This window comes from Argiope bruennichi, chromosome X2 (genome assembly GCF_947563725.1).
Source record: "Argiope bruennichi chromosome X2, qqArgBrue1.1, whole genome shotgun sequence".
NCBI classification, from domain to species: domain Eukaryota; kingdom Metazoa; phylum Arthropoda; class Arachnida; order Araneae; family Araneidae; genus Argiope; species Argiope bruennichi.
The window spans coordinates 7,215,493-7,230,307 of record NC_079163.1 but is presented as its reverse complement, the minus strand read 5'-3'; the positions used below and the strand labels follow the sequence as shown (position 1 = coordinate 7,230,307).

The 14,815-nt window shown below is 28.7% G+C and overlaps 1 protein-coding gene across 1 annotated transcript in view; it reads right to left on the bottom strand.

Moving 5' to 3' along the window:
* Positions 1-12,551, bottom strand: part of LOC129960539 (AP-3 complex subunit sigma-2-like) — a 32,878-nt gene extending 20,327 nt beyond the window's left edge. The window contains exons 1-2 of the mRNA XM_056074029.1: positions 12,283-12,551; positions 812-903 (exon numbers count right to left, since the gene is read on the bottom strand). Coding sequence (XP_055930004.1) covers positions 812-903; positions 12,283-12,351 — 161 coding nt within the window. The 5' untranslated portion in view covers positions 12,352-12,551. The remainder of the gene's footprint in view (positions 1-811; positions 904-12,282) is intronic.
* Positions 12,552-14,815: the final 2,264 nt, after the last annotated feature.

Below are 14,815 nucleotides of genomic sequence, written 5' to 3'. Positions count from 1 at the left end.
TCAATGCTTGTGCATCAATAATTGTCAGCATGGAAATTGTATAACAGCCACTCCTTGTGTTGGCTTTCTCAGCCAAAGGCGGCCTACTTGATTACCACAGATGATTTCATAGTACAAAAAATTATGCACCTCACTAGCACAGCCATTAGATTGCTGAAAACTAAAAACATACTGTCTGGTCTGATGAGCCACATTTTCAGCCACATTGTATTTGTGGACATGCAAGGGTACGGAAAAAATTCAATGACCTCTCCCTCCATTTAATCACGGAGTTTTCAAATAGATGCAGCCTCTGTCATGGTACTTTGCATGCATAGATGGCATGACATGAGATCCCTAATACGGCTACAGATAACTCTGTTAAAAGACCGGTACATAAACATCATTTCTAATCACTTACATCCATCCTATACCATGTGTTTGGATCATTTCAACAGGATAATGAAACTCTACACATGTGAAGAGTTTCTATCGAGTGGCTCCAGAACATTCGTCTGACTTCAGTACTCTCTGGTTGCAAGATAAATTTCTAGACATAAATATTATTGAGCATATATGGAATACCTTGCAACATGCTACATAAATGAGATCTCCATTACCTTGCATTGCTAAGGAACTGTGGACAATTACTGCAATAATCACAGTGTGAATTAACTCCAGGATATTTTCATAAATCAATTGAAGTTCATTAACGTTATGCTGCGGTAGTTCTTGTTAACCGCACAATTCTTGTGAGGACCAAAATGATATTAGATGGGAGTACCAGTGTTTCTGACACTTCAGTAATTTCTAGAAAAATCGAAATACTTACTCTCCACCTTCAATAAAATTGCATACTGAGTCACCTCTTCTAGAAACAATCTGATAGACCTGTTTTATAATTTGTTGCTGCTTTTGTTCAGGCTAGAATAGGAAAAAAAAGAAGTCATCAATTTATCGTTCTTCGATTCTTTGAATTCAACTTCAAAAAATAAAATGAGTATATCAGAAAACCGAATATCTAATAAAACAAATAATATTCAGTTTTGTATCCATTCTTTTTTATACTAGCTATGGTTACTTATTTCGAGAAAAAAAAATTACAGTTTCAAATGATAGAAGATAGAATATAGCCAGTAATTAATAAAAGCCATAAAATGCTTTGACAGAAGTAATGAATGTTAAAAACATATACTGATGACACCAGCAGTAAAAAAAACAAATCCTGCTGCTTAAAAAAACGAAATTTTATCAATATACTTTAGACCATTAATTCTTAGCTTTTTAACAATTCGAAAAACAGAATTTCAACAGAAGTTTCCTGGTCAATGATTCCTTCACCCCATCTCATGATAGTATAGTATCTCACTCTAGCATTTTTAAACAATCACAAAAACCTTTTGTCATATTTATACATATTTATTTGTGATATTTTACTTCATGCTAAGTAATTCATGCTAACTAAAAATTTATTTTATTTTGCCTTCAATAATAAACTTTTTAATTAATTTTTTCCCTCCTTTCTATTATTCCATGCCATCTTAAGGAAAGTGCCCTACAGGTTGCAAGAAGAAATATACTGCAATGTTTGTCCAAAATAGTATATAAAACCTATATATTATTGTTTTGATAAAATAAACACATTTTGATTTCATCTTACATTATTCAATGCAATTTTCTAAAAGCAGACTATCAGTATATATCTAGGAATGGTATAACATTAAATGGGTGAAAATTCTCAAAAGAAATATTCTTAGAAAAAGATTATGAATGTAAGCAACTTCATGCTGAAATCTATTACAAACCCCTGAAATCAGCAAAAGAACATGATAGTTTTCCAAGATATCAATCGAAAAAAGTGTTATTTCTTTAAATAATTAAAGAAAATCATTAACAAGCCACCTTATCTCTACTAGTAGAAGACTGACGTTAATTTTACAAACATATAAAATACAAACCATAAACAATGTGAAATCCAACCACCAGGATCACAAAAACTTTTCTTTACAGATTACATGAGTACATTCAATCTTCTAGTACAATATTTAAATGCCTAATAATGAAAAAATAATGTGTCCAAATACTTTATAATAAAAAACATGCAGCAAATACTTTTGCAATAAATACATTTTTTAAGCAGCTGAAGAAAACAGTTTTTACCAGTAAAACATACAATCAATAAATACACTCACTGGCTAATTCAGTGTTTGAGAACATGAGAAAATACAATCAATAAATGGGCATAACAGCAAAGCCTACCATCATATCCAGCTAAAGAATGTAGACACTATTAAGTATTAATAATATCTATAAGCTCAAGGTTATTATTTCCTGGCATACTTCCACTCTTATCTAAATGTTTATGGAATAATCCATTAATTTAATACCAACAGCAATCGAAGTGAGAAAGCACTAATACGCTGAAACAGCAAAGCAATTATCAGTTTATCAGAAGCCATCATAAAATAAAACATGTTAGGGAAGAAGCCATCATTTTTAATTGGAATCCTTCTCAACCAGCTGAAATTTCTCTTTTCCCCTGTGAAAGGCAGCATGAACTTATATGCTGAAGTAGCAGAATGCTAAGTCATCATTTCAAAAAAAAAAAAAAAAAAAACTTTCGAATATTTTTTTTACCGAGTTTTTAAAGGTAGTTTTAATGGTAAAAATTAGTTAATCATGACCTATAACTAGAAACAAGATATGAAAATTATTGTCATTCAACGAAGTCTCAAAAGAAAGAAGAATTGCTTTTAGTATGTTTATTTCTGAAGTACAAAACTGCTCAGCATTTAAGAAGAGATAACGGATAAATAGTGGGAAAACAGCATTTCTATGATCTTTATGAGACTGCAGAATTTTGCAATCCATCAGTAACTATCAGAAAAAAATTGGTATTTTTCAATTTTTTGCTTCAATTTATTGCCAATCCTCCCCCTCCTTCCCTATTTACCACGCTGTTTTCATAAGCTTTACTTTTTCAATCATTTTACTCTAATATTCAGATGCAGAAAATCCCATCATCTTTTCATGCACTTCTTTTTGTCTTTATTTCATGTAATTTTCATTTATTTAGCTATTGTTGCTGAATTGTTGTATTTTAATGCCTATATTTTGAAGAAATTTTTAAACCAGCATTGATCACTCATGCATAGACAGTAAATGTTACCCAAAAAATATGACAAATTTTGCAATACTTTTTGTTTCTGAACTGACTTGTCATCGTGAATACAAGGTCATCAGTATATCGGTATTGTCTCTCACTACAAGAATCAATAACCCCACACATGTAAATCATAGAATAGTCAACATGTGTATGGATAGTAGCGGATTGGTTACGAAAATACTGATTGCCAACAAACATTAGGAGCTCACTCACACGAACAATACTACCATTCAATTTTTGTAACGGATAAAATTTTCAAAAATGCTTTAATTGAAACTAAAAGATGAAAATATAATCTCTACAACATTCAATTGTTATTATTTTGTATGTCAATATTTTTTACATAAAAATATTATATACGTTTTACCTTAAAAGAAACCCAATTATTTACATGCGTTTGGTATACTATCAAGTGTTATTATTTCACATATTTTTACTCTGTTTTAAATTAAGTTTACACCACATATAAAACAAAAGCTCATTTATTGTAATAACTGTAGTTTTTGTCATGCTATAAATTTATAAAATTTTACTTATTAATATGAAAGAATAAGAAAAGTTCACTTGAACGTTTAAGACAATTTACATAGTTAATATTTTGTTAATATAAAACAAAGGTATTTTCATCCTAATTAGCTTTGGATCTACCAATTTTTAGGAAAAAATATAATCAGAGGGAGTCGTCTCCCCGGAACTTCGCATATTCTAATAAAAGGTGTTATCCCACCTCCCCTATACAATTAGATACCTCGTCCAAGGTTATAAATGTCAAATGTGCTCAAACTTTTTTTTTTTTCTTTACAGTTTTGAAGTGAGAGTAGGAGAGTATGCGCTTTGTAGAAAAGTAAAGAAAACTGATATGCAATCGCAAACTTTTTTTTTCGATCAATTGAAACCAAAATTTTGCACAGACTTACAATTTTAATAACTAGATTAGTAACAAATTTTATTTATTTAAATCGTTATGTTTTTGAGAAATTACATTTACATGCCGAGAGTATAAATCGACAGACGATCAACTCTTTGACAAATCTGGTTCTAAATTTGTTAAAGATCTATACATTAAATGCTAAAATTGAGCACCAAATTTCATTTATCTGGGTCGTTGCGTTTTGAAATAAACGAGTTTACATTCATGCGAAGTTACAGACAGAAATAAAGCTAATCCCTGGTTGGATTTTGTTCCATATCCGATGCTAAGTTATACTTTAAATGCTAAATCTGTTTATTAAATTTTAGTCTTCTTTAATTTATCATGCTTAAATGCATGCGAAAGTATAGACCTTATTAGTTCAAATGGTTAGCCCTTTATTAGTTCAAAATTTCATACAAAGCTACCCTATAGATGTTAAATCTGTGTACCAAACTTTGCTCACCTAGCTCTTTTGTTTTGAAATTATTATGCTCATTTGTAGTCAGACAAACCTGCTATAAATGGATTTCATTCAAAATTTGTTGTCAAGGCAACATATCAAATTTCATCTTTCTAGATCAAAACATTTGAGTTATCTCGTGTTCAGAGGCAAATTCAAACATGATTCAAATATCGTTTATTCGGCTTAAAACTTCCATTACTTTTGACAAAACAGTTGATGAGATGGCAAGTGAAGAAGACGTCACATTTTTGCTGACGGTTTATCTTTCGGCTAAGATATCACCATTAATTATGAAAAATGTTCAGCCCCGATTTCGGTTACCTGTTGTTGGAATTATTAGGAAAACTGAAGCATTTATATTACATATGACAAAGGTGATAAGATTTTAAAGCTTTTACATTCAGTATTATAACTATGCAATAGGGAAATGTATTATTTTTCTTCTCTAATTTTTCTTTTGGTTATTCTTTACGAGAAAAAATATATAAATTTCAAGAACATCTAAATTTTGAATAGACTCTGAATAAAGGCGATTTAACAAATCGATTATTAAAATAGTTATTCACAGAATATTAATCTAGAACACATTAAGAAAAACCAACTTTTGCAACTGAGAAAAGACATTGGAGGGGGGGGGGGGTAGTGGGGAGAATAGTAGATTGCAATAGCTCCGATAGAAGAAAAAAAGTACTTTACGATAACATGTTCCTTAAAATGAAGATACAGAAGTTCAAATTCAAGAACTAATTGTTTTTGCATAAAAATGTGTCGGTTTTTAAATCTAATTATACGCATATAAATAAGTACATGGGGTATATAATGTTTAAGTAGTTAATTTTTAACATGTGCATTTTTCAGATCTCATTAAGCATTAAATAAATGAATAAGTTTGTACATATATTTATAAAATATTTTTTCTAGCTTTCTTAGAAAACAACATCATCGTATCTTTTCTGCCTTCTATATTGTTTATGATCAAAGATTTGAACCCGACGGCACCACCCACCACAGAGCCCAGCAAGGTAAGGCAGCCACCAGCTCTGGAAAATACCAGTCTAGGCGCTTACTTGGTTCTAGCCGGAATTTATACGCTTGGAGTCACTTCCGGGGCCACCGACCACTCTTAACACCAAGTTTAAGGAAGCAACCTCTTCAAGTGATCCCTAGCAGACTAATTATCGGCCGGAATGATACAATGCAGACCACAGTGCACCACCCATCTAAAGCCCCGTTCCAACGACCCGTGATTCTTCAGACGGGGCACGTTTTCCCCCCTTCACAAATAGTCGGTAAACTGGAGAAACATCAAAGCACCCCAGAAAACCCCGAGAGGGTCAAGGGGGGAAAGCGTGCCCCGTCTGAAGAATCACGGGTCGTTGGAACGGGGCTTAAGGCATTATTCGCATGGCCTGTAGTCTGGAGAAAACGGGATGAATGCCCAGGTCAGTCTGACCCCCAGGTTCTCCGGCTCTTTGATGCCTGTTAATTTTACCGACAGTTTTCGACATCCACAGACGTAGTAACAGGCGACGGGCAAGAGGGTCCTACGAAGGGTCTGATGACAGATTTACGACCATATCTGTAAGGGAACGGGGCTCAATGGGTCTCCAAGCACGCCCAATACGTGGGAGTATTTGCTGTCCATAAAGCCCCATTGTCATGGCCCATGCTTTTACGGACATGGTGGTAAATCTGCCATATGATCCATTGTAGGATCAAAGTTGGAGTGTCAAGAATATTTCGCAGAATATGATTCCTTAGTAGCAAAGGACTATAAAATGTAGACTTCATAATTTTTTTATGTATACTTATATACCAAATAAAATAAAATATTATTACTCATGTCATTTTTTAAACATCTTTTGGAAAGTAAAACAAACTGAATTTTATGATGAATCAGAGAAATGTTTATTGACTAATTTTTTGAGTTATTACATAAATTATAAAAATTATTTTATAGTGCACCTAAGACTTCAATGCCAAATAGTTTTGTTTTCCCTACTCTAGAAATAAGAAACACGCTTCGTTTCGTATTAATTGAAACTTAATCACTTCCATTTTAAATTAAAGTTCACATTTTATTGGAGCTGAAAGAAAATAAGAGAAATCCATAGTACAATGAATAGAACGGCTTAAAGCTTCGATAGCAGTAAAAGTTATATAATTATTAAAATAAAAATATTTTGCTGAAAGAGCTATAAAAAGAACTAATTACATAAAATATTTAATTGGAAACTTCAGCGAGCATTAATCCTGCCAAACCAACAGGTCACCAAAAGTGGCTAGTATATAATAATGTATTTTGTTACTTCACGGAGTGCAAAGGATTAATCTAATGTATTTCTAATCAGAAAATCTGTCACATTGTACATTAATACTTACTGTATACATGTACTATACATGATATTGTTAGAAGTAAAAACAAGTATAAGCTGTAGTAAGATCTTGGTGGTTGTAAAGCATACTGTTATTTTGAGAATTTTTAATCAAATTCTCTACGGATTTCTTTAATATTTTTTAAGAATATTTCTGTTAAATATTAGAAACTAGATTAAATGCTTGTCTAGATGGGCTCTTATCTAGTTAACAATATCTCAGATCTGATTATTACAAATTCACTAACGAATGTTGCTATTGAAAATCTCATGCACATTAGTAGAATGCTTAATATATATATTTTCTAAATATTATTTGTAGTATACTTTAGATGTAAATATATGATAACATTAGAAGTCTTGTTTCCTTGCAAAGAGATCTTCCATATCTGTAATGTTCAAGAACACTTAAATCAAAAGAAATCACTAAATTATAAAATAATAAAAACTGCAGAATTCAGTTCATTACCTTTGCCACAATCTAGCAGAAAAAAATGTAAATAAAATAAGTTTACGATACCAAAATTAATTTTTTATTCATGCTTAACTTTATTCAAACCCTAACAGTTAATTTTTTTAAAAATGTTTCAGTTGCTAAATGCTAAGGCAAAAGTTAAGAATTCATATCCAATAATGATGCAAACCAAAAGGGCAGGGATATATTTAATTTTGGCTGCATTACAAATGATAGTGGATGATTATATATACTGTTTCAAAAACACAGAAGTGTATTAGATGCAATGCAGTACATAAAGGAATTTTTTTAATCAGCATTTCCAATGCCATATCATAATATAACACAGAAACCAAAAACAAATAAATACTAAATCGCATAATAAATGCAAATTAACATAGTGTGAAAAGAAAAATCAAAATGAAAAATGAGAATATACCATAATGTGTTTTTTTTTAAGTATATTCATACATTTGTTATATTTCAAAAATAGGTTTAATTTTCTTTGCTGACAAAGTTTTTATTTTGGTACTCTTAATTGATCTCAGTCTTGTTAAAATCCATAGAAAGAGAAAATTGAAAATTCTGAGTCAAAAAACAAAAGGAAAGTTGATGGCATTACAGAGAAAGTATTTCAAATGAAAATAGGATTATTAATTAAATCAAGTCTAAAAAAATATGAAGATTCCCTTTATTATTTATATGAATAGATAAAATTTTATTAATTATTAAGTAGTTATCATAATCTTTGGGAATATAATCCCTCATATGGTGAAGAATGCAACCAAAATTCATTAAATTTCTGATGAATAAGATATTTAGAAATCTTTTAGATATAAAGAATAAAATGTTGGAATTTTCAATAGTTGCCCACCCACACGGGCAGTCTCATTAAAATTATCAGTCAGTTTATTACCTTAGTTTTCAAAATGTATGCAAACAAAACTGCGATTTCCAAGACTTCAGGTTCAAAACTTTATATAAGACATCTCCATTTAATATAAATTTGGATTTGACTACAGCACATTTTTATATTCAAATTTTATTTTGACCCCATTCACCAAGATTCACTCTGTCACAATAGTAATTTCTAATAGTTTGATCTGTGGAACTTATGGGTAAGCATGGGCATTCTGGAGCCCATGGTATCTTAAGTATAAAAGGGTCACTTAACATCAGGCAAGCTGGCAATCTGGCCAGTTTACCCTAATGTATGGATACTGCCTAACAACTTCACAATGAAAATTCTCATTCACAGGAGGATGCAGAAACCAAAGAGAGCAACAGAATAAAACTTTTTTTCTGTTCAGGTTTATAATCTAAAAAAATATAAACCTGATACAGAATTTAATTCATATCTTCAATTTAAAATTGAAAACAAGTGAAAGTATATAAAAATATAAACATGATAAAAGAGTAAACAAATAAGTATGACTAAGATGAATAGGTGTATTTGCAATGTAAGTAAAGTAGAAAAAATGGAATGAAAAAATATAAGTAGCAAAAGAGAAGAATCACCAGGACAACTACAGATGTAATACCAAATATAATGTATATACTATCAGGAGTGAAAAAAAAATCTTTAAATGTTTCAGGACATTTTCCTACATTCATTCAAAGAAGGCAAATCTACCGGCAGAATTTCCATTCAAAAGCACATTTAGGTCGTTTGCATACACACAATCCACCTGTTAATTTGATGTTGAAAATCAACAGGATCAACGTATAGTAAGCATACATGCATCTCACTAGTTGTTTGACTAAATAGTTGAAAGAATGCTGCAATTACTTTTTGATTCAACAATTATAAACTTGCCAAAAAGCAGCTCAAAATATACAAATTTCTAATGGATTTGCATATATTTAAAAAAATTGTTGTTTCATGCTAGTGATTAGATATTGAAGGCCAGGTTTGGAGTTTCAGAATTGGTGTGTTATGTTACTTGACCATTACTATGATTAAGAAGATTGATAATTCTGCAAGGTAATAAAAATACAATAATAATAATTATTGTATTTTTTTAAATAATAAATATTAAAATAGTAATTCAATTCAAATTTCTTTAATGAATCTTTTTAGTTTCAAGAATTTACGAATTCAAATGTTTCAAATTCATAACTCAAATTTTGTAATAGTAATTTTCATATATAAGTAAATTCGAGGATATAACTATTCACTGTACAATAAAAAAAATTTACTTGATTTTTTTTGGGGGGGTGGGGTGGGGAGGCAAAGTTATTTTGGGTATAAACTATTATGTTTTACAAATATTTCATGAATCATAAAGAGAACCATTTTATAACTAAAGTCTAAAAAAATACTAAGTATGAATTGCAAAAATAAGACAGATGTTATTTATTACTGAATGAAGATACAAGTATAACAGATGCATCTTTTTATTTGTTTCTTTTTGTCTTTTTCTCTAGAAGAATCCTAGTTTATTAAGAATTAATTTATCTCGTCCTTTGTTGCATCAATTAAGTTTTTTAGAAGCTATAATTAACATAAAGAAGACAAGTACTTTTATTTAAAACATGACAAAGTCATACAATAGATTCTGCAGTTTTATAATGATATCATGAAATACAAATAAATGACCATGAGAGCAAAATTACTAATATAATTTAAATTATAAATTAGATATTGTCAAAAACATTTTTTTTTTCCCACAATTCAGTATCAACATATCATATTCATGTTTGCTTGTGTGTGTGTGTGTGTGTTTTTTTTTTTTTTTTTTTTTACCTGTCTTACTAAATTTAATCTTGCCATTTAAGTTTAAAAAAATTTTCAATGATCATTCAAAAAGCTTAGAATATAACTCTTATATTCAATTACCTGTAAGAAATTAACTACTGCTATTTTCCCATTAACTATTAAACAGCTAATTCTTAGATATTCATTATTCAGCATTGTTTTAGTCACCATATAATTCCAAATATAAACCAATCCACAAGAAGTATCTGTGGGTGTGTTTTTTAAAAATTTACTCAAAACCCTTATATAAATCACAATAAAACTTAAGCAAAAATTCTGTTATTTCCAAACATATTTTTAGTTGAAAAATAAACAAGAAGAGAAATTCTTATACAGCAAATTTTACAGCAGTAGGTGATCACATATGTCAGAAAATTCTAACAGCATGATTGCTCGCCCTTTCTTTATAAATTCTCTGTCTGATACAACAAACCAATAAAATAAACAAACTTATTTTCCCAATAAAAAGCCTCATTTTATTCAAAATTACTTTTTTAAATTTAAAGAATAGAAATAAAAAGTGCTGCATTTTGCGATATTTAACAATTTATCACTTGCACCTGGCTAATGAAAATGTACTTACATTTTTTTCTGAAATTAGCAGGTCCATATATATGCCACCCCTAATAATTACTCTTGGTTTATATATGGCATTAAAATTTAAATGGATCTTCAAACATATGGACTAGCTTTTAGTGACAGTTTAAGTTATTATATTATCTTCAGAGTTAAATCTATATGCTTCTCATCAAAGGCAGAAGATGGGTCTAGTCCCACAATAACCGCAATAATATAAGTTTTTGTTGTAAATAGGAAATACTGTAGGATTAACAAAAATATTTTTTAGAATGAACCAAAAAGTAGTCACTACGACATAACAAAATCAATCAGATATAAAAAAAAAAAACCACAGAAAAAATTAACAGACAAAAAGAATTTAAGGTGCTTCTTTCCCAATTTCAAATTATGACATCTATTTATAACATTTTTAATGAATTTAGCATGATAAATTCATAAACTTAAGAACTGGAGTATCCAACGTTAATTACATTAGAAAGTCAATGAAGATATTTCACTTGTATATATGATTGAATAAAACAATGACAAGATTTACTATGATATCATGTAAACAGATATCATCATAATTTGGAACTTAATTTTAATGATAATTTAAAATACACAAATATATTAACGCTGATGCTTATTTTCAAAACCAAAAAGAAGAAGGGACAATTTTTATAAATTTAAAAGTAGCATCAGCAATCCCAAACAGATTTATACATATATATGTAGGATATATAAATGTTATAAAATATAAAAAATTCAGAATCATGCACATTTCCAATTTCAAAAAAAATTATGTAAAAGCACCCAAAAAAATTGTTTTATTAAATTTTAGACTTGTGGTATGGATAAAAATACACCTTAAAACAAAATAATACATTAATATGTACTAAATAAAATAACATTTCTGGAGCTTTTGCTAAGGATTTTAATTTTAACTACACACTGTGAAAATAAATGTCATTTTTATTAGTATAATAGCCACATGCTTAAAATCTATTTTGTTTTTTATAACAATTGAAAGTTTTTAATTGAAAAATTGGGGAATTTGCAACTCATACAAGTAGCTAAAACTTCAACTGAAAAACAATTGATAGAGTCATAATAGAAACAATGACAGGGTCACAAAAATTCTGACAGTAAGGTCTTTTGTCAATTTTTTCAATATCAGCTAACAAACATAATTAAGAAAATTTCGTTTAAAATAAAACTTATCACATAATTGCTTTAATTAAAACTTTACAACTTCATTAATAAATGTTTCAAGTATTCACTTTAATTTCTTTCTTTTTTTATTAAAGGTCTCTAAGAATTTTTCCAGCCAAAATGTGATTATCTGTGGAAAACATTAAAAACTTTAAACTAGAAACAAAAGATGCGCATCATCCACTTAAATAAAATCAAAACGATTATTCAGAACTTTGTAACCTTTAAAATCAATTATGATGCGTATTTCCTTCACACATGCAAATGGGATAATCACATTTAAAAAATTCTTTTTAAGCAATACATGCTGGCTTGTTCATATTAGTTTGAAACCCAAAAATCAATATTCTGAAAATATTTCCAACTTTTGTTTCGATTTTGAGTAAATAATTTTTTCAACTTACGTAATGTCGATAAAATTTTGACAGTCTTGGAGTCCCATGAAGATTAAATATCAAAACAGCTTCGATCATAGTAAGAATATAGAAAGCAGGGTCAATGAGAAATAAAATGAAACTAAAAGTTGATAATTCTTATCAATTTCTAACTTCTTGCTTACGTCGAATTTTCTGCTCCAAGCGGGAATTTAAAATCGAAAATAATGAGATGAGGGAGGCGGAGGATAAAAACACAGGTGGTCCCTGGATTATAAACACAACACAGGCATTGAAAAGACAAGTTACCTAGTAAAATTGAAGCATTGCGCATGCCTATAGATTTCCATGATGTAAACTTTTAACCACCTCTCTTTCATGATGGTTATGACTAAAATTATGTGGATTGCCTTTAAATTTTAATTATTTCATGTGAAGTATCTGCATTTCTTTTTTTTAAATAATGAAAACTTCTTCGTTTTCGTCGGCTATTTTATTTCAATAATCATTTGATCTCATTTTGCTTTAAAATTCCAGCTAAAATGTTATGTCTCTGCTATGAAAGATACCACTATATTTCATAAATTCAAAGTCATTTAATTTGCTTTTCATTAAAATTGTGTTCAAACATTGCTGCAAGCTAATAGTAATATTTGATTTATGACAAATAAGCTATTTATTTACAACAAATTCAAACATCTTCTTGTCTTATACATCTTATTACATATGTTTGCGATTTTAAAAGCAAGTTGGGTATATGCTTCTAACTAGATAATCGATATCGGCATTTCTCAAAGGCAAAAGAAATTCTAAGAAAGCAATGGTGGTTATCTAGATTACCGATAATATTAATCCATAACAGGCTTCATTAGGTTTTTTTTTTTTTTTCCATGATATTTTCGACAGTAATCACTTCAGAACTTGATAGCTAAGAGTCTGAAAACACTCTTAAGAAGGCAGACAGCTTTTCTACTTACAAGATTTCAATACTGTCATGAAATAACTAAAAACGAAACATTTTAAAATATTTTATTTTAATTAGAAATAAGGTCCAAGAATATAGATTTCAAATTAATCTTTTATTTTCATTTGTTTTTCTTGAAAAGAGCCATTCTGCAATGAAGTGAATTAATTAGCGAATAAATTGTTGTAAAATCTCTTTCAAATTCTTTGAATTTAAATTTAAATTAATGAAAGAAAAATTGTATTATGCTCGAGTGCATTCAGATTGGCATTCGATTGAAAGAAGTTGTACGTTGCAATGTTGATCGATGATGTAATGCGTAACCCGTGATTTAGTAAATAGTTTCAGTATGTTCCCATACCGGAATGGCTTAACACGGGAAGGTCCCTTGGCGACAAATTTCTGAAAGGTTTGGCGAAGCTGGTTGTCAAAATCATTACCATTAAAACGGATGAATCATAGTCTTTACTACGGCTGCCATTTCTCATTTATTTTTTGGATGTGTCTTCTACAACTTCTTCATTCTTTAAAAGCAGAAAATTTTTGTTTATTAAACAACTAATATTAATATTTACATAATCATATTAAAAAATTTAATTATATATTTATTTTATTAAAAAATGTAGAAATGTTATGACATTTTTGGCTATTTTTGTTTAACATGTTATACGATTGTAAAATGAAACAGTAAAGGAATATAAAAATAAATATTATATCATTGGCAGTTTAATAATATTTGATTTAAATAAATGTTGAGAAATTATTAAAAATCCTTTTATAATACCAGTTTTATGAAAAATTATTCGATTTTACATTTATAGAACGAAACAACTGCTCATTAGAAAGCTGGTAATTTATTAAAAAATTAAAACGATTTATTTTTATTTTATGAAAGTTAGTGTAAATAAAAAATTTATAATATACTATTAAAATATAATAAAATTAAAAAATTCAGAATCATGCAAATTTCCATAATCAAAATATTATGTAAAAGCATACACACACACAAAAAAAATGTTTTATTAAATTTTAGCCTTGTGGTACGGGTACAAATACACTTTTAAAACAAAATAATACAGTAATGGGTACTAAATAAAATAACATTTTGGGAGCTTTTGCTTAGATTTTTAATTTTAACTATTCAAGGTGAAAATGAAAAGTTATTTTTTTTTAGCATAAAAGTAAAATGCTTAAAATCTGTTTTGTTTCTTATATTAATTGAAAGCTTTTACTTGAAAAGCAAACTCTACTTTCTGGAATTTGCAATTCGTACAAGTAGCTAAAATTTCAACTGGAAAACAAATTAATTTTTATAATATAAAAAATATGAAGAATAAAAATATGTAAAAAACAAAATAATTTTTGTGAAATCAATTTAAATGAAAATGATGTAATAAATTTGTCATCAATTGAAATTATATATATTGCAATTTTTTTTAAGCTAAACAGAGGCACACAGAAAGCATTTTCTAACGACGACAAAAAGCAATAAATATTTTTTTAAAAACTTTTAAAAAATTACTTTTATCAATATTTTAGAAATGAAAAATAATTTTTTATTAAAGCTATGGAGATCAAAACAAAAATCGAAAAAAACTT